Genomic DNA, 24064 nt, shown 5'->3' on the forward strand with positions numbered 1-24064 from the left:
GAAATAAAGGTGTGCCCATCTGCAGACACATAGCTCCCTGAAAATTAAATCCAGTCAGTTCCCAGACATTTGAACTGACAAGCTGTTTTTTTTTTTCTTTTTCTGGAGATGGGGTCTGTGTTGCCCAGGCTGTAGTGCAGTGGCGCTATTACAGCTCACCTGCAGCCTCAATCACTTGGGCTCAAGCGATCCTCTGGCCTCAGCCTCCTGAGTAGCTGGAAATACAGGTGCGTGCCACCACGCCCGGCTCACTTTTCGATTTTTTTTTTTTTGTAGAGTTGGGGGTCTTGCTATGTTGCCCAGGCTGGTCTGGAACCCCTGGCCTCAAGCAATCCTCCCATCTCGGCCTCCTAAAGTGCTGGGATTACAGGCGTGAGTCACAGCGCCCAGCCTGGACAGTCTTTAACAGAAGTCTGACTTGCTGGAAACGAAACACAGCTCCGGACATCCTTTGAGAAAGTCGCCGTCCCCACCTCAGAAAAACCACACACACACACACACACACCCCTCCCGAAATTAATTTATTTCCTCATTTGGGCGAAAACTATTACAGGGTCCTCCAGGCTTGCATCATTTGAAGGCTAGCGTCTGCCACCCTGGTTCCACGCTTCTAGTTGGGGACTACCCACTTAACAAAGCCAAGTTCGATTTTAATTTCCCAGAACTGACGCAAAGCAAAGCGCAAAGAGCCTCAACCTGGGGTGTGGAGTGATACAGACCCGACGGGGCTTTATTCCATCGACCTAGGACCTGAAGCGGTCCCTGCCTGCTGTCAGGTCCCCGCCGCAGCCCCCTGCCCGGACTCGCACCTGGCACAATGCAGGCTAGGTCAGTGCCCCTCGAGGTGGGCAGAACCACAGGGCCACCTTCCCGGGGAACACCGGCGCCGCCCGCCCGCGCGCCGCCCCCTCCGCATACCTCTCCTTCGCGCGGCCCGAAGCGCGGGTTGTAGATGAAGAAACTCAGCAGCGCCGGCGGGAACTGCTTCTCCTGGGCCGCCCAGGGCCCGCTCCCGGCCCCGGCCGCCGCTGCAGCCATCCCGCCCCGGCCCCCACCTCGGGAGTAGCCTCCCACGGCCCGCCCAGAAACAGCAGCCACCGGCTAAAACACCGCACTTCCGCCTCCGTCGCCACCGCCCCGGAAGCGCTCGCCGCGGGCCCGGAAAAAGAATCCGCCTCGCAGCGTCCTCTTCAGGCACCCCCGGGTGGCCGTGTTGTCTGTTTCCTGGCCGAGTTTGTGTTTTCCTGGCTCGCGGAGTTTTCTCCTGGCTACAGGCGAGGGCTGCGCGTTTCAGGAAAAACCGAGCGGGCACTGTTTTTTTTGTTGTTGTTGTTGTTTCTGATAGGGTCTCAGTTTGTCATCCAGGCTGGAGTGTAGTGGCGCGATCTCAGCTCACTGCAGCCTCAACGTCCGAGACTCAAGCAATCCCCCTGCCTCAGCCTCCCAAGTAGCTAGGATTACAGGCGCGCGCCACCAAGGCCAGTTTTATTTTTTTGTAGAGGTGAGGTCTGTGTTGCCCAGGCTGCTCTCCAACTCCTGGCCTCAAATGGTCTCCCACTTCGGCCTCCCAAAGTGCTCCGATTACAGGCGTGAGACACCACCGCCCAGCCTGTTGTTGTTTTGGTGGTATTGTTTTAAATTTAATTTAGAGACAAGATCTCGCTTTGTCACCCAGGTTGGAGTGCAGTGGTGCCATCATAGCTCACTGCAGCCTCAACTCCTGGGCTCAAGGGATCTTCCCACCTCAGCCTGAGGAGTAGCTGAGACCACAGGCATGCACTACCATGCCCAGATAATTAAAAAATAGATAGATAGATAGTAGAGACAGGGTCTCACTTTGTTGCCCCGGCTGCTCTCTAACTCTTGGCATCAAGGGATCCTCCTGCCTCTGCTACTGGATGGAAGGTCTTGACCGTGGATTGCCCAGGTTCTTGGCTTGTTGAACACAGAACTGAACAAAATGCAATGCACAAAGTAACAAAAGAACAAAGCAACGAAAAGAAACAAAAGAAAAAACCGGAGTAAGGAAGAGACAGATTTATTGAAGCGAAAGTACAACTCACAGAGCAGGAGCAAGATAGAGCAAACAGCTCAAGAGCTCCCATTAGGATTTTCATTAAGCTGGAAGAATTAGGTAACGCCCCTAGGTGCCCGTTAGAGGTCTCCGATTGGTTACACCCTCTGAAGGATTGGCCTGTGATCAATCAGAGGCTGAAGTGGAGACGCGCACCCGCCCCCCGTCAATCAGAGGCTGTCACCCTCCCCCCCCCCCCCCCCCCCGGCCAACCCCCCGTCGTCCGTCAATCAGCCTCTGATTGAGGGAATGAACACGTGGCCTCTATGCTGCCTAATCTTGCCTAGAACTGGCTGCACCTGCTGTTCTTTTGTTTATGCCTTAACCCTTGGTTACCCTCATTCCCTATTCTGCCTCACCTGCCCTCCGAAAGTGCTGGGATTACAGATGTGAGCCACCCACACCAGGCCCATTGTTTTGTTTTTAGTTTATTTAAAAAGTATTTTATTCTAAGACAGCACTTTGCTCTGTTGCCCAGGCTGGAGTGCAGTGGCCAGATCAGATCTCACTGCAGCCTGGAACTCCTGGGCTCAAGTGATCCTCCCACCTCAGCCTCCCGAATAGCTGGGACCACAGGTGCATGCCACCATGGCTGGCTAATTTTTAAATTTTTCGTAGAGCTGGGGTCTCACTATGTTAACCCAGGATGGTCTCGAACTCCTGGACTCAAGTGATCCACTGGCCTTGGGCTCTCCAAGTGCTGGGATTGTAGGCATAAGCCCCTGTGCCATGGCAGTTTTTTTTTGTAGAAGGAAATGTAGAGACACAAAGGAAGCCTCATTTAGAAATAAACAAGGCTGGCCACGGTGGCTCATAGCTGTAATCCCAGCACTTTGGGAGGCCAAGGTGGGTGGATCACTTGAGGCCCAGAGTTCCAGACCAGCCCCGTCTCTACTAAAATAAAAAAACTAGCCAGGAGTGGTGGCACATGCCTGTGGTTCCAGCTACTTGGGAGGCTTGAGGCAGAAGAATTACTTGAACCCAGTAGGTGGAGGTTGCAGTGAGCCAAGATTGCACCACTACACTCCAGCCTGGGCAACAGAGCAAGACCCTGCCTCAACAAAAAAAAAAGAAAAAAAAAAGAAAGAAGAAAAGAAAGAAAAGAAACACACTTAGGGAGAGATGTGCATTCCATTTGGCCCATTAACATCATCTACAGAGTCCTTGTTTGAGAGACCTCAAGTGACCACTGGATCACCCACACCTACAAAGCTTGCCCCTTCCCCCCATTCCTTCAGTGCAGGTCTGGACGCAGATGGGGCACCGTGTGTGCCACGGGAGCAATATCAGAGGTGGCAGACTCCCCAGAGTGGCTGTTCCTGGACCTTGTCGCCTGGGATTCCCTTGCCTTTGAGTTGTGTGGGTTGTGGCATAGTTGGGATGGCTTGTTACAGTTATGTGGATTCAAGCCTTGGCAGCATATGGTTTGACCAAACTCAAGAAGACTTTGGTTTAGATTGCCTTATCTGTCACATATTAAGTTTGGAAGTAGAACAACTTCCCTTATCCAGCCTGGCAGATAAGGGAAGTGATGAGTTGGAATTTGGACTGGAGACAGATCTGGGTACATATCCACTTTTGCCATTCACCGACTGCACCAATCTCCTTGCACCAAAGAAGAGATAGAGACTCTCTCGTCTGTATCTCTTATTTGGAAAATGGCTAATAGTAAATTCCTGCCAGGTGAGAGTTTCACTTGAAGAATTAAATGGGACTATGAATGTGCATCAGGTGCCAGCACCTCATCATTATTTCATAAACTGTTGACTTTCCCAATTAGCTTGCTCTAGTGCATGAAGTTATTCCATGAGAAATACATGTTTTGGCTGGGTGTGGTGGCTCATGCCTGTAATCCCAGCACTTTGGGAGGCCGAGGCTGGCAGATCACTTGAGGTCAGGAGTTTGAGGCCCAACATGGTGAAACACTGTCTCTACTAAAAAATAAAAATAAATAGCCATGCGTGGTGGCAGGTGCCTGTAGTCCCAGCTACTCGGGAGACCGAGGCAGGAGAATTGCTTGAACCCGGGAGGCGGAGGTTGCAGTGAGCTGAGATTGTGCCACTGCACTCCAGCCTGGGTGACAGAGTGAGACTCTGCCTCAGTAAATAAATAAATAAATAAATAAATAAATAAAAATAAAGTACAAGGTGCTATATAAGAGAGTGAGATTAATATTTTAGAGTATGAGTCACAGTTTCTCCCAGGATACCTCTGTGTCCTTGTACATGTTTGCCTCTCCCTTCCTCCCACATGCAATTCATTGCAGGAGGCATCGAAAGAGGGAGATGACAAAAAACAAAATGAAACATCCAGAGATCAAAGAAAAGAACATGCTTTTATGGTTTCAAAGTTAAGGATGCAAGAACGCTTAGACCTCAATGCATCTGCCTCTCCAAACACAGTCCTTGGGTGTGCACGGGTACCAGGCAGGAGTGGTAGTGATGACAGATACCCACATAGGTTTGGAAGTCTCAGAGGAGAGGGTGTGTGTGTCTTTCTCCCTGGGGAAGCTGGGGGAGGTGGTGAGCTTTGCAGAGTTCCCCTCTGGGTCAAGCATGGTTTGGTAACAGTAGAGTAACCATGGAACAGGGGTATCTGGATGAGAAATCCTTATGGTTCAGGAAGAAGCTGAATGACTTACTTGTGCACAGAAGGAATTCAGAGAAAGCCAGTGCTGAGAAGCCTCAAGGTCAGGACCAGGAGGAGGTAGCAGTGGCCCCTCAAGACCACGAGAGTAGAGAGGATTGAGGATGACTCTGTGTTCACTATTCGGACTGAGAATACTCCAGTCCCATCTGGGGCCTCGACTCTCTCCCCCAGCCTATGGTAAGAAGGGAGAAGAGGTTGCTTAATTACCTGACATGATTAAGATTCTGACACCCAGCACAATGGGAATTCAAATCAAGTTCAGTTACAGAAATAGAAGTTAGATGTTTTGCACAAAGAATTTGCGAACTCAGATTCCAAAGGAATGAGCTGTGGGAAAGACACATTTTGGTGTTGGAAAGGGAGCTCAGTTCCAAGTAGAAAGTGACAGTTCCAACCGGGCGCAGTGACTCACGTCGGTAATCCCAGCAATTTAGGAGGCCAAGGTGGGCAGATCACTTAAGGTCAGGAGATTGAGATCAGCCTGGCCAACATGGTGAAACTGCGTCTCTACTAAAAAAAAAATACAAAAATTAGCCTAGTGTGGTGGCAAGCACCTGTAATCGCAGCTTCTTGGGAGGCAGAGGCATGAGAATCACTTGAACCTGGGAGATGGAATTTGCAGTGAGCTGAGATTGTGCCACTGCACTCCAGCCTGGGCTACAAAGTGAGACTCTGTCTCCAAAAAAAAAAAAAGAAAAAAAAGTCCCAGTTCCAGGCTAGGTGGTTCTGGACATAGGTTGTCACATATGTCTGTCTCCTCCCTATCAAGGTTATATATATATATATGTGTACATATATACACACACATACACACACACACATATATATATACACATATATATATACACACACACACACATATATATATATATAGGTTTGAGACAGTCTTGCTCTGTTGCCCAGTTTATAGTGCAGTGGTATGGTCATAGCTCACTGCAGCCTCTAACTCCTGGGCTCAAGCCATCCTCCTGCCTCTGCCTCCTATATAGCTGGGCCTACAGGCACGGGCCACCATGCCCTCCTTCCTATCAAGGAAAGTGACCTTCTTGAGGCCAGGACTCTGTTGGGGTCATCTTCTGGTTCCTGTTGTCTAACACAGTGCCTGTGTCACAGGACACAGTAAATCTGTGTTGAATGAATGAATGGAGGAGGCAGGGGATGGGGAGGAGTGGGCAACAGACATCAGAGATGGGCTTTCATCCTTCAGAGCTCAGCTACTGCTTATCCTATGAATGGAGCTCAGTCCACAGGCTGATCTGACATTCAGGTGAGTTCTCTGCTCCGCTCAGCACTGAGCTCTAAGAAGCAGCTGCAGGGTAAAGGTTTGGGTGCAATGTACACCTCTAAGACAAAGGGCCTCTTCATCCTATTCTGTTGGCAGAAATATCAGACCAGTGAATGGAGTAACCAATCTTTTCTCTGTGGATTTAGAGCCCAGAGACACTGTGTCAGTCAGAGGTCACCTTTACTGTGAGGGTACATCTTTCTCCTGCAGTTAAAATTGTCCTTGACTTCCATCTCCTCCTGAGATCACTTGTGAAGGAGCTTCAAAAAATCTGGTTTTTTGGTTTGTTTGTTTGTTTGTTTTTTTGAGACAGGTTCTTACTCTATCGCCCAGGCTGGGGTGCAGTGAGTGGTGCAATCTTGGCTCACTGCAACCTCTGCCTCCCAAGCTCAAGTGATCCTCCTGCCTCAGCCTCCTGAGTGGCTAAGATCACAGGTGTGCATCACCATGCCCAGCTCATTCTTTGCATTTTTGGTAGAGATAGGGTTTCTCCATGTTGGCCAGGCTGGTCTCAAACTCGTATGAAAAAGCCACCATGCAAGTAATACCATGATTTGATAAAGTGAGGTGGCAGGTGCACAGGTATTATTTTGCTCAGTATTCTCCAAATGTTTGAAACACTTTATGATTTAAAAATAATTTAAGGGACAGGTGCAGTGACTTACACCCATAATCTTAGCACTTTGGGAGGCTAAGGCAGGAAATCGCTTGAGCCCGGGAGTTGGAAACCAGCCTGGGCGACATAGTGAGACCCCATCTCTACAAAAAAAAGAAAAAAGAAGAAAGAAATGAAAAAAACTTAGCTGGGCATGGTGGCACGCACCTGTAGTCCAAGCTACTCAGGAGGCTGAGGTGGGAGGATCACCTGAGCCTGGGGAGGTCAATGCTGCAGTGAGCCATGATTGCTCCCCTGTATGCCAGCCTGTGCAACACACCGAAACCCTGTCTCAAAAACATAACAATTTAAAGTGAATAGATTTACATTCATTGTAGAGCCCCTAGGAAAGCAATGTCAAAATCTATCCCCCCCGCCAAAAAAAGTTGACTTTTTCAAACCCGTGAAAACGTATGCAAATGAAGTCTTTCCAGTGAATAAATTAACAGGCCATGTGGAAACCATCCTGGTGATTCCAATTTCATCTCTCTTCTTAAGTGTTTGCAAAGTAACCTCATACCTTAACATGAGCAGAAGAGATAGAAGATAGGTTTTTGCTTGCAATTGGATTCCTGAGTACCCATTCCATAAACTTAAACTGCAGTCATGACAGAGAATTAACTACGTAGCTTGTAAACCTGTACAAATAGGCAAGTATTTCCTATCATCACTGTTTTGCTATGCTTTGCTTATGAGCTAGAAAGAACTACTTTGTAAATACTGCTACTAAGTCTTTACTAAGTACTACTACTTAGTAGATAACTACTTACAAAATACTAAAGCATTTACTGAGTATCAGTACTTAGCAAATGACTACCTACAGAATACTAAAACATTTACTTAATAGCCATACTTAGCAAACAGCTACTTACATAAAATGAAAGTATTTACTGTGTAGCAGTACTTAGCAAATAACTATTACAAAATACTAATGAATTACAGATTTTGTGCAATTATGTAGTAGTGCTAAATATTAAAATACTTAGTATTTTTAAAATACTAAAGTATTTACAAATTACTAAAGTATTTACTAATTAGTAGCATTTACAAAAAAGTATTTTCAGATTGGAGTGTAGTGGCATGGTCATGGCTCACTGTGGCCTCAACTTCCAGGCTCAAGGGATCCTCCCACCTCAGCCGCCTGAGTAGCTGGGACCACAGGTGCATCCTACCACACCCAGCTAATTTTTAAGTTTTTTTGGTAGAGACACGGTCTCCCTAGGTTGTCCAGACTGGTCTTTTGAAAATTTTAATTTTTTTCCTTCATTTTCTGTAGTTACCATGCTGCACTTTATTTCTCACAGTTGGTGTACACACTGTGACATTATTCGTAGTAGTCCAGCGGGATGTTACTCCTCAGGTCACAGGGGGTTAATACCCTGGGACAGTATTCCTCATATTCCAGGGCAGTGATACTCCTAAAGTCACAGGGTGTGTACCCCATGATATTATTCGTCCTATTCTAGGGGGACATTACTCCTAATGTCACAGGGATGTACCCCCTGTGATATTATTCATAGTATGCCAGAGGGATATTAGTACTAATGTCACAATGAATGTACACCTTGTGATATTATTCATAATATCCTAATGTCACAGGGGGTGTGTTCCCTGTGATATTATTCCTAATATCCTAGACGGATATTGCTCCTAACATCACAGGGTGTGTACACCTTGTCGTATCACTCATAATATCCTAAAACTACGTTATTCCTCACTTCACAGGGGGTGTTCGCCCTGTGATATTACTTGTAATAGTTTTGTGGGATGTTACTCCTAATGTCACATGGGGTGTACACAGAGTCACACAGTGCTATGACCTGTAATATTCTATAGAAATGTTACTCATAAATCACAGGGGCTGTACCTCCTGCGATATTATTTGTCATATTCTAGGGGAATGTTACTACTATTGTCACAGGGGGTGTACAGCCTGTGATATTACTCGTCATATGCTAGCGGGATGTTACTACCAATGTCACAATGCGTGTACACCCTGTGATATGATTTGTAATATCCTAAAGAGATGTTACTACTAAGGTCACAATGCTTCTACACCCTCTGATATTATTCGCTATATCCTCGGGGAATGTCACTCCTAATGTCACACGGGGTGTACTCCCTGTGGTATTATTCATCATATCCTAGGGGGATGTTACTTTTAATGTCACCGGGGGTGTGTGTCGTGCCTATTCAATACCTGTGATACTATTCCTAATATCCTAGGGGCATGTTCCTCCTAATGTCACATGGGGTGTACAACATGTGTGTACACCTGCTGTGATACTATTCATAATATCTTAGGGGATTTTTATTCCTGATGGCACAGGTGGTATACACCATGTGTGTATACCGCCTGTCTCATTATTCGTAATATCCTAGGGGGATGTTTCTTTTAATGTCACAAAGGGTGCACAAAATGTCACAGAAAGCGTTCACCTTGTGACGTTATCTGTAATACCCTAGAAGGATGTTACTCCCAATATGTCACAGGGGTGTACACCCTTTGATATTACTTGTAATCACATAGAGAGATATTACTTCAACTATCACCATGGATGTACACACATAGTGCATACCCTGTGATATGACTCGCAATATCCTAGGGAGATACGACTCCTGATATCACAATGCATGTACCCCGTGTGTGTACACCCTTGATATTAGTCGTAATATCCAGGGTAAAGATTACTCCTAAGATCACACAGTGTGCACACCCTGTGATATTTTTCATCATATTGTAGGGAGATATTGCTTCTAGTATCACAGCGGGTGTACCCCTTGTGTGTATACTCTGTGACGGTATTTTTTATATCCTAGGGAGGTATTACTCCTAATATCACAGTGGGTGTTCATCCACTGTTATCATTCTTATTTGACCTTGCTGCCTTTTTGAACCCACACTACAAAAGGAATGGAACAGATAAAAAGATATTGAGAGTAGACTGTGCTGCCGTGCGGCCGCCTCAGGACACCTTTAACATCCCTGTTTCTCAGGCTGTAGAAGAAGGGGTTCAGCATGGGGGTGACAACCGTGTACATCACTGAGGCCACTGCACCCTTTCTGGGGGAAGATGACACATCCGAACTGAGGTACCCTCCAACGCCTATTCCATAAACTCAGCAAATAACTGACAGGTGAGACCCACAGGTGGAGAGGGCTTTATACCTCCCACCTGATGATGAAACCCTCAGAAAGGAGGAAACAATTTTAGAGTAAGAGAAAAGGGTCCCCGAGATGGGAAGAAAACCAAATATGGCGGCAGGGAAATACATGATTATGTTAATGGTGAAGGTGTCACAACATGCAAGATGGGGGAGTTGAGAAGGGTCACAGAAGAAATTAGGAATTTCCACATCCTTGAAGCAGGTCACTTGTAAGGCAATCAAGTTGTGCAGCTGGGCGTCTAAAAGACAGAAAAAAAAAAGACAACAAAACTAGGAAGCCACAGAAACACGGGTTCATGATGGCTGAATGATATAGAGGGTGACAGATGGCTACAAACCGGTCATAGGCCATCACACTCAGGAGCATGTCTCTCTTCCATGCCTCCAAAAATGGCAAAGAGAGACATCTGAATCAGGCAGCCTGCATAGGAGGTGACTCTGCTGTGAGACTGGATGTCCACAATCATCTTGGTGACCGTGGTGGAGGTGAAACCGATGTCAGCCAAGGACAGGTTGGAGAAGAAGAAGTACATGGGGGTGTGGAGTTGGGAGTCAGGGCTGATGGCCAGGATGATGAGCAGGTTCCCCAGCACCATGACCAGGCACATGGACAGGAACAGCCCAGCGAGGACCGGCTGCAGTTCTGGATCCCCTGAGAGTTCTAGGAGAAGGAATAGAGAGACATCTGTTAGATTCTGTGGCTCTGCATAGTTTGGACACCTTTTGCCTAGAAAAGAGGGTTGAAAAATGGGAAACAAGTAAACCAACACCCGGCATTGATTGTGTCTGCATTTTGAATAGAAGCAATTCACAAGTCATGTTTTCAGATTTCAGAGCAATCCACACTCAGCAATATTTTGCAGTTCTGATAAACTCAATTGTCTTCTAGTGCTTTCATCATTGATTTCTGTGTTATTCACTTCTTGCTGTACACACCTGCCTTAGAGACAATAGATTCAAGAATGTTCCAAGAACCAGATCATCATATATAACAAATTCATAATTGCTAGAAAATACAGCCTATCTTGTCTGAAGGAAAATATGTAATAAAACCATTCTCTTCACTTTAAGAAAAAGGTTATCCTAATTAAAGGAAACTAAGAACTCAAATATTTTATTTCATTCTACTAGATGGATACAAATTCCCTTGATTTAGAACATTTATAAACACTGTAGAACAGCTGAGACCGGGCCGGGCGCAGTGGCTCATGCCTGTAATCCCAGCACTCTGGGAGGCTGAGGCGGGTGGCTCACCTGAGGTCAGGAGTTCGAGACCAGCCTCAACATGGGGAAACCCCGTCTCTACTAAAAATACAAAATTAGCCAGGCGTAGTGGTGCATGCCTATAATCTCAGCTACTCGGGAGGCTGAGGCAGGAGAATTGCTTGAACCTGGGAGGCAGAGGTTGCGGTGAGCCGAGATCGAGCCATTGCACTCCAGCCTGGGCTACAAGAGCGAAACTCCGTCTCAAAAAATAAAAATAAAAAATAAAAAAAACAGCTGAGACCACGTCATCTGGAAATGAAATGAAAGTTGATAGTTCATAAGCAGAAAATAGTTCCACATGCCGGTTAGGTCCTAGTGATTTCATCATTATGTGTTCTGACTTTTCTCCTTCAAGAGAGTAATTGCTTCCTCAAATCAGTGGGTCTTCTTTGAAAATTCACGGAAGCTCTAACTCCTGTCCTTAGCTTAGGTGGACTTAGAATTTTCATCAGAAAGTTTGGCCGGACGCTGTGGCTCACTCCTGTAATCCCAGCACTTCGGGAGGCTGAGGAGGGCGGATCACGGGGTAAGGAGATCAAGACCATCTTGGCCAACATGGTGAAACCCCGCCTCTACTAAAAATACAAAAACTTCGCCCGGTATGGCGGTGCGCGCCTGTAGTCCCAGCTACTCGGGAGGCTGAGGCGGGAGAATGGCTTGAACCTGGGAGGCAGAGGCTACGGTGAGCCGAGGTCACACCACTGCCTCCAGCCTGGGCAACAGGAGCAAAACTCCGTCTCAAAAAACAAAAAACCAAAAGAATCAAGTAAGTCGAAGTCACACTGATGACAGCCAATTTTTGTGAACCAAGGAAGTATCAATTCAATAATTCACATAGATGTTGACTTTTGCTGTCTCCTATGTGCCAACCAAGATATCGGCTCTGGGGCATCAGAAACAAAAGAGACTCACTTGTTCCTCTCACAATACTCAGTACTTACTGAGATAAGGACAAAAGTAAATGTCCTGTCTGGAATGCAGAGAAACCAGAACTTCAGGTCAGGGGATATTTCCGTTGAATTGTATGGAGTTGAAGCTGAAAATATTCACGGATGTACCTAAAATTCACTTTGCCTTGACTTTACGCATCCATCACATAGAGATCACGCAGCGGGCACCCACGATCGGTTTCATCATCGCTCACTTCCATTGGATCAACTAGAAATCAGCTCAGATAAGAGTGCTGAGTCTCAGAGGATGGACCTCTCACCCCTTGCCATACAGAGGAGTAGAAAGGGTGGTATTCCAAATTCATGGCCACACTCTAAGTCCCGGGTACTATACTTCATGGTCTTCCAACTTTCAAAAAGTTGTGGTTTTGGTTTTGGTTTTGTTTTTGCTTTTTTGAGACGGAGTCTCATTCCGTTGCCCAGGCTGGAGTGCAGTGGAGTGATCTGGGCTCACTGCAACCTCCGCATCCCAGGTTCAAGCTATTCTCCTGCCTCAGCCTGCCGAGTAGCTGAGATGACAGGTGCCCACCACTACACTAGGCTCATTGTTTTCTATTTTTAGTAGAGACAGGGTTTCACCATGTTGTCCAGGCTGGTCTCCAACACCTGACCTTGTGATTCGCCTGCCTCAGCCTCCCAGAGTGCTGGGATTACAGGCGTGAGCCACAGCGCCCAGCTTCCAAAAGTTTTCAACAGAGCTCAGAGGTCTTAACCACAGGCACATCTGAGGAGCATTCACAAGCAATTCACAGGGAACATCTTCACACTTGCGGACCATACACCGCCAGCAATGTTTCTCAGTTATGTCAATTCCAAAAATCTCAGAATTATTACGTGATTTACTTTTTTGCTATACAAGGCTTTCTGTACATACTACTTTAGAGAAAATCCACTGAAGAATATTAGAAGACCAAAACGTCATATATAACAAATCCGTGATCTCAGTAAAATACGGCCTGCTCTTTTCAGAAAAAATAGAATGCAATGAAAATGTTCTTCTCTCTTGAAGAGAAAGATCTCAGTCTAATTGAAAGAAATTAAGAAGCCGTGAAATACACTCTATTTTATTCTGACACCGTGCTACAAATTCCTTTGATGTAGAATATGTAAAAGGACGATACAAGAGCTAGGACCGCATTATCTAAAAATGAAATCGAAACTTAGAGTTCTTCATCGGAAGACCTTTTCACATGCCACTTACTTTTCGTATTTATTATCATCCTTAGGTTTTCTGACATCATTTCTTCATAAAAGTACATGCACACTCAAATATGGGAGCTGTGTTTCCAAATGAATTGAATATATAACTCTTGGCCCAGCGCCATGGCGCACCCCTGTAATCCCAGCACTTTGGGCGGCCGAGGCTGATGGATCACCTGAGGTCAGGAGTTCCAGACCAGCCTGGCCAACATGGTGAAACCCCGTCTCCAATGAAAATATAAAAATATTAGCCGGGCGTGGTGGCGGGTAACCCTAGCTACTCGGGAGGCTGAAGCAGGAGAATCCCTTAGAACCTGGAAGGCAGACATTGGACACCCTGTGATAGGATTTTTGATATCCTAGGGAGATATTTCTCCTGACAGCAGAGTGGGCGTACACCCTGTGATATTATTTGTAATATCCTAGAAAGATATTTCCCCTAATATCACAGTGGCTGTACACCCTGTGATATTAATTGTAATATCCTACAGAGATATTACTCCTAATAATACAGTGGGTGTACACCCTGTGATATTATTCATAATATATTATGGAGATACGACTCCTGATATCACAGTGAGTGTACACCATGTTTGTACACCCTGTGATCTTATTTGTAACAACTTAGAAAAATGTTACCGCTAATATCGAAGTGGGTGAACACCCTGTGATGTTATTTGTTATCTACTAGGTAGATATTACTCCTAATATCACAGTGTGTGTACACCATGTGTGTACAGACAGTGAAATTATTCGTAATACCCTAGGAAGATATTACTCCTAATATCACAGTGTGTGTACACCATGTGTGTATAGAGTGAAATTATTCGTAATACCCTAGGAAGATATTACTCCTAATATCACAATGGGTGTACATGCTGTGATATTATTGGTGATCCCCTAGGGTGATACGATTCCTAATATTACAGTGGGTGTACACTCTGTGAGGTTATTTGTAATGTCCTAGGAAGATATGACTCCTAATATCAAAGTGGATGTACACCATGTGTGTACACTCTGTGATCTAATTCATATTATCCCAGAGAGAGATTTCTCCTGATATCACAGTGGGTGTACACTCTGTGATATTATTTGTACTATCCTAGAGAGATATTGCTCCCAGTATCACAGTGGGTGTACACCCTGTGATATGATTCATAATATCCTAGAGAGATATTACCTCTAATATCACAGTTTCTGTACACCCTGTGGTATTATTCATCATATCCCAGGGAGATATTATCCCTAACATCACAGTGCGTGTACAGCATGGGTGGACACCCTGTGATGTTATTGGTAATATCCAAGGGGGATATTACCCTTAATGTCACAGTGGGTGTACAGCATGTGTGTACGCACTGAGATGTTACTCGTAACATCCTAGGGAGAAATTACACCTAGTGTTACAGTGGGTGTACACCATGTGTTTCTATTCTGTGATGCTATTGGTAATATCTGAGAAAGTTATTAGTCCTAGTGCCACAGTGGGTGTATACCATGTGTGTCCACTCTGTGATGTTAATCGTATTATCCTAGGGAGATAGTTCTCATAACATCACTGTGGGTGTACATCATGTATGTACTCCCTGTGGTCTTATTGGTTATGTCCTGGGTTGATATGACACCTAATATCACCATGGGCACACACCATAGGTGTACATTCTGTGATGTTATTCGTAATATCCTAGGGAGATATCACTTCTTATGTCATAGTGGGTGTACAGCCTTGTGATATTCCTGGTAGTATCCTTGGGATGTATTACTCCTGTTATCACAGTGGGTGTACACCCTGTGATAGTATTTGTAATATCCTAGCGACATATCACTGTATACCCTGTGGTATTCTTTGTGACATTTGAGGGAGCTATTTCTCCTAAAGTCAGAGTGGGTGTACACCCTGTAATATTCTTCCTGATATCACAGTGGGTGTACACCGTGAGTGATTTTTTTTCTAATATCCGGTGGGGGAGAGGATGATATTGCTTCTAATATCATGGAAGGTATACACCCCCTTGTGATATTGTTCCTAGTATCCAGGGAAGGAGAGGATGACATTATTCCCAATAGCACTGGGGGTGTACCACCTCCTGCCGGGATATTGTTCTTAATATCCGGAGGTGGAGAGAATGATGTTACTCCCAATATCCCAGGGGGTGTACACCACACCTGTTTGTAGACACCCCCTTTGATATTGTTCCAAATGGCCTGTGAAAGAGTCAATATTACTCCCATTATCGCAGGGGGTGTTCAGCCCTGATGATATTGTTTTCTAACATCCAGGGAAGGAGAGTATGATATTACTCCCAATATCGCAGGGCTTATACACCTTTTTGTGTTATTGGGCCCAATATCCTGGAAAATAGAGGATGATAGTACTCCCAATATGGAAATAATTGTACAGCACCCCTGTGATATTCTTCCTAATATCCAGAAAGGAAAAGAATGATATTATTACCAACAGTGTAGGAAATGTACACACGCGCTGTGATATCTTTCCCCAAATCCAGGTGCGGAGAGGATCATATTACTTCCAATATCGCAGGGTGTGTACACCCCCTCTGTGATCTCGTTGCTAACATCCAGGTTTGGGGAGGATGACATGACTCCCAATATCGCAGGGGGAGTCCACCTCCCCCATGACCTTGTTAGTCATTTCCTGGGTGAAGAGGATGATATTACTCCCAATATCGCAGGGGGTGTACACACCCCTGTGAATATCTTCCTCATATCCAGAGGGAGAGAGGATGATATTACTCCCAGTACTGCAGGGGGTTTCCACAGCCCTGTGATCCTCTTCCTAATATCCACAGGGAGAGAGGATGACATGACTCCCAATATCGCAGGGGGTGTACACAACCCTGTGATATTGTTCCTCATATCCAGAGTGAAAGAGGATAATATGACTCTCAATTTCGCAGGGTGTGTACACCCCTCCCGTGCTATTGTTCTGAATACCCTGGGAGGGAGAGGATAAGGTGACATTGAATATCGCAGGGAATGTACACCCTCCCCCTCTGATACCCTTCCTAGTATCCAGGGGAAGAGAGGATAATTGTACTCCCAATATCGCAGAGGCAGTACACCCCACCTGTGATATTGTTCCCAATATATAAGGGGGGAGAGGATGATACTACTCCCAATATCGCAGGGGTGTTCACATCCTCAGTGACATTTTTCCTAATATCTAGGGGAGAGACAATTACATGACAGCAAATGTCGCAGGGTCTGTACATCCCTTCCTGATATTGTTCCTAATATCCAGGGGGGAAGAGGATGATATCAAATATGAAAGGGTGTATACAACCCCCACCCCTAAGATATCATTCTTAATATTCTTGAGGGGAGACGATGATATGACTCCAAATATCGCAAAGGTTGTTCACACCCCCCCCGTGATATCCTTTCTAATATCCAGCGGGGGAGAAAATAACATGACTTCCAATATTGCAGGTGGTGCATACCCCAACTGAAATATTGCATTAAATATCCAAAGAGGGAGAGGATGGTATTCATACCAATATCGAAGTGTGTGTACATGCCCCTTGTGACATGGTTTTTAATATCCAGGGGGCGGGAGGATGATATTAGTCCCAACGTCACAGAAGGAGTACACTACCCCTGTGATATTGTCCCTAACTTCCAGAGGGGAGAGGATGAGGTCACTCCCAATATCTCAGAAGTTGTACATCCCCCGTGATATTGTTCATCATATCCAGGGAGGCACAGGATGACATTCCATTGAATTTCGTGACAGGCATACACGCACAGTGTGATATTGTTCCTAATACCCAAGAAGGCAGAGGATGACATTACTCCCAATAAAGCAGTGGGTGTACATTACCCCTGTGTTATTGCCTCTAATATCCGGGACCGGGGGATGGGGGGAGAGGATAACATTCCCTCAAATGTAGCAGGTGGTTTGATGCCCCTCGTGGTGTTGTTTTACATATCCAGTGGGGAAGACAATAATATTATTTTTGATAGTCCGATTCATCCTCTCCACCTTTCCGGAACTCTGAGGCCGGGAGGCGGCATGCAGTTTCCGTGTGATCCCCAATACCTTTGCCATCTTCTGTAGCAAGTCAGCCACAACGGCAGGCCCGTTATCTGAGCCGATCCGGAAGGGCTGTCCCAATCTACGAATCAGATCTCGAAGAAGCACACGGGTTACTTCACGAGCTTTCTCAGTTCATGTTAGATAAGCCTCCACCCACCCAGAGTAGGTGCACCCAAGAACTAGTGAATACTTGTTACCTCCACACTTTGGCATCTCTGTGAAGTCCACCTGGAGATCTTCAAAGGGGGCTGCTCCATAAGCTTGTATGCTGGGTGGAACGGCTGGACCTGGCCTCGCATCATGCTGTCAGCAGCTGACACATCGCTGCCTCACCGTTTTGGCAAGGGCTGACAAAGGCGAGATGTAGAAATACCGGCCTAACAACTTTTTGCAGTGACTCCTGACCTAGATGGGTGGTTTCTTGCACAGCCAGTACAACTGCAGCTCCTGGCAGCTGTGGCACAGCTACTCTCCCATCCGGTAACCGAATCCATCCTTCCTCCATCACTTGTCCTTCCCTCTACCTGGACAAAGTCCTTTTCTCCTTTAGAATAAGCAGGTCCAAGATCAGGTGCTTGAGGGAGCAGAGGAGCTGTGACTGATGCCTGGAAAGGGGCAGATGCTGCTTTTCAAGCCTCTGAGTCAGCACGGGAATTCCCCAAGCCCACCAAGGTGGAAGCTCGCTGGTGCCCCCTGCAATGCATAACTGCCACCTTGTGGGGTTTCCATACTGCTTCTAATACATGGAAGATTTCTGGTTGATATTTTCTGCCTTTTCCCCCAGAGTTCAATAGGCCCTTTTCTTTCTAGCATGCTCCATGCACTTGAAGGGTTAAAAAGGCATACCGAGAATCAGTGTAAATGTTGACAGTCTCACCCTCACTGAGCTCTAAGGCCCGAATGAAAACAATGAGTTCAGCTTTCTGGGCTGAAGTGGCCTGGGGCAATGATCTGGCTTCAACAACAGTGTCCAGGGTTACCACTGCATACCCTGCACCTCTCTTTCCTTGGGTGTTGACCAAGCTGCTCCCATGCACGTATAGTTCCCAGTCTACTGATGCCCAAGGCTGGTCCCGGATGTCAGGTCTGCTAGAGTCAACTGAGTCCAACACTTCTACACAATCATGCTCGACAGGGCTCTCTGATAGCGGGAGCGAGGTGGCGGGGTGCAGGGTGTTACAAACTTCAATGGTTATATGGGGATTTTCACAGAGCAAACTTTGGTACTTGGTGAGTCTGGCATTCATTAGCCAATGATGTCCTTTAGTATTCATTAAAGTCACCACAGCATGGGGGGCCTTTCTGTTCAGGTTCTGCCCAAGAGTCAGCTTCTTTGCTTCTTGTACTAGCAGGGCAGTTGCTGCCAAGGCCCTCAAACACAGGGGCCATCCTTTAGAATCCACGTCTAGTTGTTTGGAGAGGTAGGCCACCGGCCTCAGCCAGGGCCCCACAGTTTGGGTTCAAAGTCCAGCTGCCATCTTTTCTCTCTCTCTGACACATAGGATGTAAAAGGCTTTGTCAGATCGGGTAGCCCCAGGGCCGGGGCTGACATAAGTTTCTCCTTTAACTCATGAAAGACTTGCTGTTGTTGGGATCCCCATTCAAAATGTTCCCAGTTCCCCCCCCTTGGTGACCTCATACAAAGGCTTGGCTAATACTGCAAAGTTTGGGATCCGCAGTCTACAAAACCCCACAGCTCCTAAGAATTCTCTCACCTGCCTTCTGCTCTTAGGCTGGGCTAGATTGCAAATGACCTGCTTTCTTTCTGATCCCGGGCTGCATTCCCCCTGTCGGATAGTAAATCCCAAGGAACGTACCTGCTGTCGGCAGATCTGAGCTTTCTTCTTGGACACCTTACACCCACAGTCCTCCAGGTGTCGGCATAGGGCAATCCATTCCCTTGGCGCACCCGACTGCCGTGGGGTGTCCCAGCAAAAGCTCATCAACCTAGCGGAGCAACACGCAGCCTAGGTCTCTGGTGGGAAACTTCTGGAGGTCTCGAGCCCACACCTCCCCGAATATGGTGGGGGAGTTCTTGAACCCTTGGGGAAGCCCGGTCCAAGTGTACTGAGTAGTGACACCTGACTCCGGATCTTCCCACTGAAAGGCAAACAGCTTCTGGCTCTCAGGGGCTAATCTGATAGGAAAGAAAGCGTCTCTCAGGTCCAAGCAGGTGAACCAGCTGTCCTCAGCTGGCAGCAACCCCAACAATGTGGACGGGCTAGGTACTGTTGAATGGAAAGTCAGGGTAGCTTGACTAAGCAAGCGCAAATCCTATCCCGGCCTGTAGTCCTTGGTCCATGGCTTGGGAACAGGCAGGAGGGGAGTATTCCGTGGAGACTGACAGGGAACTATCATTCCAAAAGTTCTTAGGTGCTTAAGATGGACCTGGATACCTTGAAGAGCTTCTCTGGGGACCGGGTCCTGTTTTTGCCTAAGCGGCTGGGCCCCAGTCTTAACTGGCCAACCCTGGAGGGTTGTCTTCTGCCCGTACTCTTGGCCACCGCTTAGCCAGAGCTGGTCTTCTCTCTTGGCCCGGCTCAGTTCAGAAAAGTCTCCATTCCTCCTCTCGGGGGACCATAAGGGTCATAATGACTCCCGTGGCGGGTCACTTTAGCAGCAAAGAGCTGTGTTCTGTCAAAGAGAGAGCAGCTCTCAGCTTGCTAAGCTAGTCCCTTCCCAACAAGGGCAAGGGACAGTCAGGCATGTACAAAAACTGATGAATCACTTGATGTCCTCCTACAGTGCACGTCCCAGGCAAGCAGAAAGCTTGCTTTGCTGAAACCCCCGTGGCTTCGGTGACGTCAAGAGTCTTTCTGGATAAGGGGGCGACCGGGGTGGTTACTAGCGAATGTTCAGCACCACTATCTACAAGAAAATCAATGTCTCTACCCTCGACTGTCATTCTGACCAGAGGCTCTTTGGGGACACTTGAGCCCGGTCTCCCTCAGTCCAATAACCCTTCTGCCAGGTTGAGCTGGGCCCCTTCCTCCTTGTCCAGGGCCTCCTGCTCTGAATCACCTTCTTTTCTTTTGAGCTGAGGGCATTTGTTCTTCGATTATCCTATTTCTTTACAATAAGCACACTGGTTACGCTGCAAACTCTGACAGCCAAGCTGAGTTTCTTTCCCAAGGCCCCCCTTCCCTTGCTTCTTTGGGGGGACAGCTCTGATTGCTGAAGCTAACAAACAGATCGGCATTTCGCTGGGCCTGACCTTCTTTCTCTTTGCGCTTTCCCTCGCGGCTTACTGCATCCCTGTTTACAAACACCTGCTTAGCTATTTCTCATCAATGTGATGTATTCATCCCTGCACGCCCAGCCTGCTTCTGCAGTTTTCTTCTAACGTCTTCTGCGCTTTGATGGACTAAAGCCATGTGAATCATGCGCTGATTTTCAGGGCTATCGGGATCAAGGGGAGTATACATACCATAGGCCTCACACAGTCTCTGGTAGAATTGCGCTGGACTTTCTTCTTTTCCCTGAATGACCTCAGAGACCTTGTTAACGTTTGTGGCCTTCTGAACTCCCCTCTTGAATCCTTCCAAGAGAGCTTCCCTGTCTCGGTTTAGCCTTTGCATCTCCTCTCTTTCATGTGGGTCCAACTGGGGGTGGGTTCCTGGTAACTGGGTCCTTCCATACTCTTGAGGGTTTTGATAATCAGCTGGTGCATGTTCCTCTAGCCACTTAGTTGCTGCGTGGAGCCCTCTCTGCCTTTCACCTTTCATCTCTGTTAAAGAGGAACATGAGCAACCGGTGGCGTTCAGCCCAGGTGGGGTTGTGGGTCTGGATAACAGTTTGGAGGAAATCAATTAGGGCTTGCGGCTTTTCGCTCTAGGACGGGGTATTGTTTCCCCAGTTGAGAAGGTCTGCAGAGGTGAAGGGCTGGTACACAAAAACACGCCTCTCCACCACGTGACCATCCTCCTCTCTCCCAGTATGCCGCTGCTCTCTCAGGGGCATTTGGATCCCCGTTTTGGGTTGTAAAAGAGCTGCCGAGGGAGGGGTGGAATGGCGCAATGTTACTTACCGCAATTAATAATCTCAATTATTAATTGATACTGATAATTATCAATATTAATAACTGATCATATAATTCTTAAAATCAATACCGATAATAATGATAATTCGTATTAAAGATTTATACTCACGATAACAATAAATGATGAATATTAATGATTAATGATGCCTGGTCTTAAAGAGTGATATTGATCTTATTCATTAGAAAACTGTCATATTAGCTCCTAATAATTAACATTAATATCAATAATCTGAACACTATTTTTAGCAATGAATTCTTAATATTAATATTAATATTGGTAATACATATTCATGTTAATAAATGAGGAAGAATTAATATGAATATTATCCCTAATACCTCAGTGGGTGTACACCCACCTGTGATATTGTTCCTAATGTCCAGGGAGGGAGAGAGCATGATATGACGTTCAATATCGCAGTAGGTGTACACCCACCCAGGGATATTGATCCGAATATCATCTCCAGGGGGTGGCGTATGACGTTACTCCCAAGATAGCAGTGGGCGTGCATCCACCCGGTGATATTCCTCCTAATATTCCCGGAAGAAGAGAATGCTATTACTCCCAGTATCTCCAGAAGCGTACACGCCTTCTGTGACATTGTTCCTAATATCCGGAGGGGGAGAGGGTGATATTACTCACAATATCGCAGGCTGTGTACACCCACCCTCTGATATTGTTCCCAGCAGCCAGGAAGTGAGAGGACGATATGACTCCCCATACAGCAGGAGGTGTACACCCATCCTGGGATATTATTCCTAATATCCACGGAAAGGAGAGGCTGATATGACTCCCAATATTGCAGGGGGTGTACATCCAGTCTGTGATATTGTTCTTAATATTCAAAGGTGGAGAGGTTGATATTACTCCCAATATCACAGAAAGTGTACAAGCCCGTGTACTATTGTTGCTATTATACAGAAGAAGAGAAGATGATATCACCCCCCCATCGCAGGAGGTGTACACCCACTCTGTGATATTTTTTCCAATGTGCAGGGCAGGGGAGGATAATACTCTTCTTCATAGCACAGGGTGTGTACAGCCCCACCGTGACATGGTCCTTAATATTCCAAGGCAGAGAGGATGATCTTACTCCCAGTACCGCAGAAAGTGTACACAACCCCAGTGATATGGTTCCCATGATCCAGGAGAGAAGAGGATGATGTTACTTGCAATATCGCACGGGGTGGACACGCCCCCAGTGATATTGTTCCTAATTTCAACGTGGGAGAGGATGATACTACACGGAATGCCCCCAGGGGTAAAAACACTCCTGTGATATTGTTCTTAATATCAAGGGGAAAGAGGATGCTATTACTCCAAAGAGCGCAGAGGATGTGCACCCGTCTGTGACATAGTTGGTAATTTCCAGAGGCGGAGAAGATATTACTGACAATAACGTGAACACGCTGTGTGACCACCGTGGATCGTCATATCCAGGGGGGGAGAGGGGGTGCTGATATGACTCCCCGCATCGCGGGGGGTGCCCGCCCCCCTGCGACGTGAATCATCATATCTAGAGGGGGGTGATATGACTGCCCGCATCGCGGGGGCCTCACCCCCTTGCGATGGGGCTCCTAAGAGCCAGGGGGAGAGAGGGGCTGGCTCTTACTCCCCGCATCGCAGGAGGTGGGTACAACCCCTGCAATATTGGGAGTAATATCATCCTCTCCGCCTGAATATAAGAAACAATATCACAGGAGGATGTACACCCCCTGCAATATTGGAAGTAACATCATTTTCTCCCCCTCCGGATATTCGGAACAATATCACAGTGGGTGTGTACAGCCCCTGCGGCATTGCCGCTAGTATCTTCCTCTCCCTCCCAGGATAGAAGGAACAATGTCACAAGGGGGTGTACACCCCCTGCGATATTGGCTGTAATATCTTCCTCTCCCCCGCTGCCCTTTAGGAGCAATGTCACACAAGGGGTGTACACCCCCGGCTATATTGGGAGTGATATCATCCTCTCCGTCCCTTTATATTAGGAACAATATCCCTAGGGAGTGTACACATCCTGCTATATTCAGACTAATATCATCCTCTCGCCGCCTGGATATTAGGATCAATATCACAAGGGTGGTGTGCACCCCCGGCGAAATTGGAAGAAATATCATCATCTCCACCTTTGGATGTTAGGGACAGTATCTCGGGGGAGGTCTCCGCCCCCTGCGATATTGGGAGTCATATCATCTGCTCCCACCCAGGATATTAGGAACAAGATGACCGAAGGGATGTACACCCACTGCGCTATTTTCAATAATGTCATCCTCTACCCCCCGGCTATTAGGAGTAACATCATAGAGGGGTGTACACTTTCTGCGATATAGGGAGTCATATCCTCTCCCCCACGGATATCGGGAACAGTTCCATTAATTATTAATATTAATAAATATAATAACAATTAATAGTAATCATCAATATTAATAATTACAGTAGAGACAGTAAAACAGTACAGATGAAAAATATTAACGGTTACTATTAATAATTAATAGCAATATCACTATTAATAATAAAATGATATCACTAATTAATGTTACTTCAATCATAAGTGATGGTAATAAAACAATAATTAATATTAAGATTAATAACTAATATTAAAAGTGTCATTAATCTTAATAATTAATTTTAATCATGCATAATCATATCTTGAAAATAATCATTAATGATTAATAACGTTATACTGTTAATTAATATTACCATTGATAATTATTAATAAGACT

At 46.3% G+C, this 24064-nt stretch overlaps 1 protein-coding gene and 1 pseudogene across 2 annotated transcripts in view; both read right to left on the bottom strand.

The window, feature by feature from the left end:
• Window positions 1-2224, bottom strand: part of LOC117980870 (vacuolar fusion protein CCZ1 homolog B) — a 28134-nt gene extending 25910 nt beyond the window's left edge. For both annotated transcript variants that reach the window (XM_055114973.2, XM_055114972.2), the window contains exon 1: window positions 919-2224. In XM_055114973.2, coding sequence (XP_054970948.1) covers window positions 919-1038 — 120 coding nt within the window. In that variant the 5' untranslated portion in view covers window positions 1039-2224. The remainder of the gene's footprint in view (window positions 1-918) is intronic.
• LOC134730753 (olfactory receptor 7E24-like) lies at window positions 1102-10582 on the bottom strand (annotated as a pseudogene).
• Between the last annotated feature and the right edge of the window lie 13482 nt (window positions 10583-24064).

Source organism: Pan paniscus, chromosome 6 (assembly GCF_029289425.2).
Source record: "Pan paniscus chromosome 6, NHGRI_mPanPan1-v2.0_pri, whole genome shotgun sequence".
NCBI lineage: Eukaryota > Metazoa > Chordata > Mammalia > Primates > Hominidae > Pan > Pan paniscus.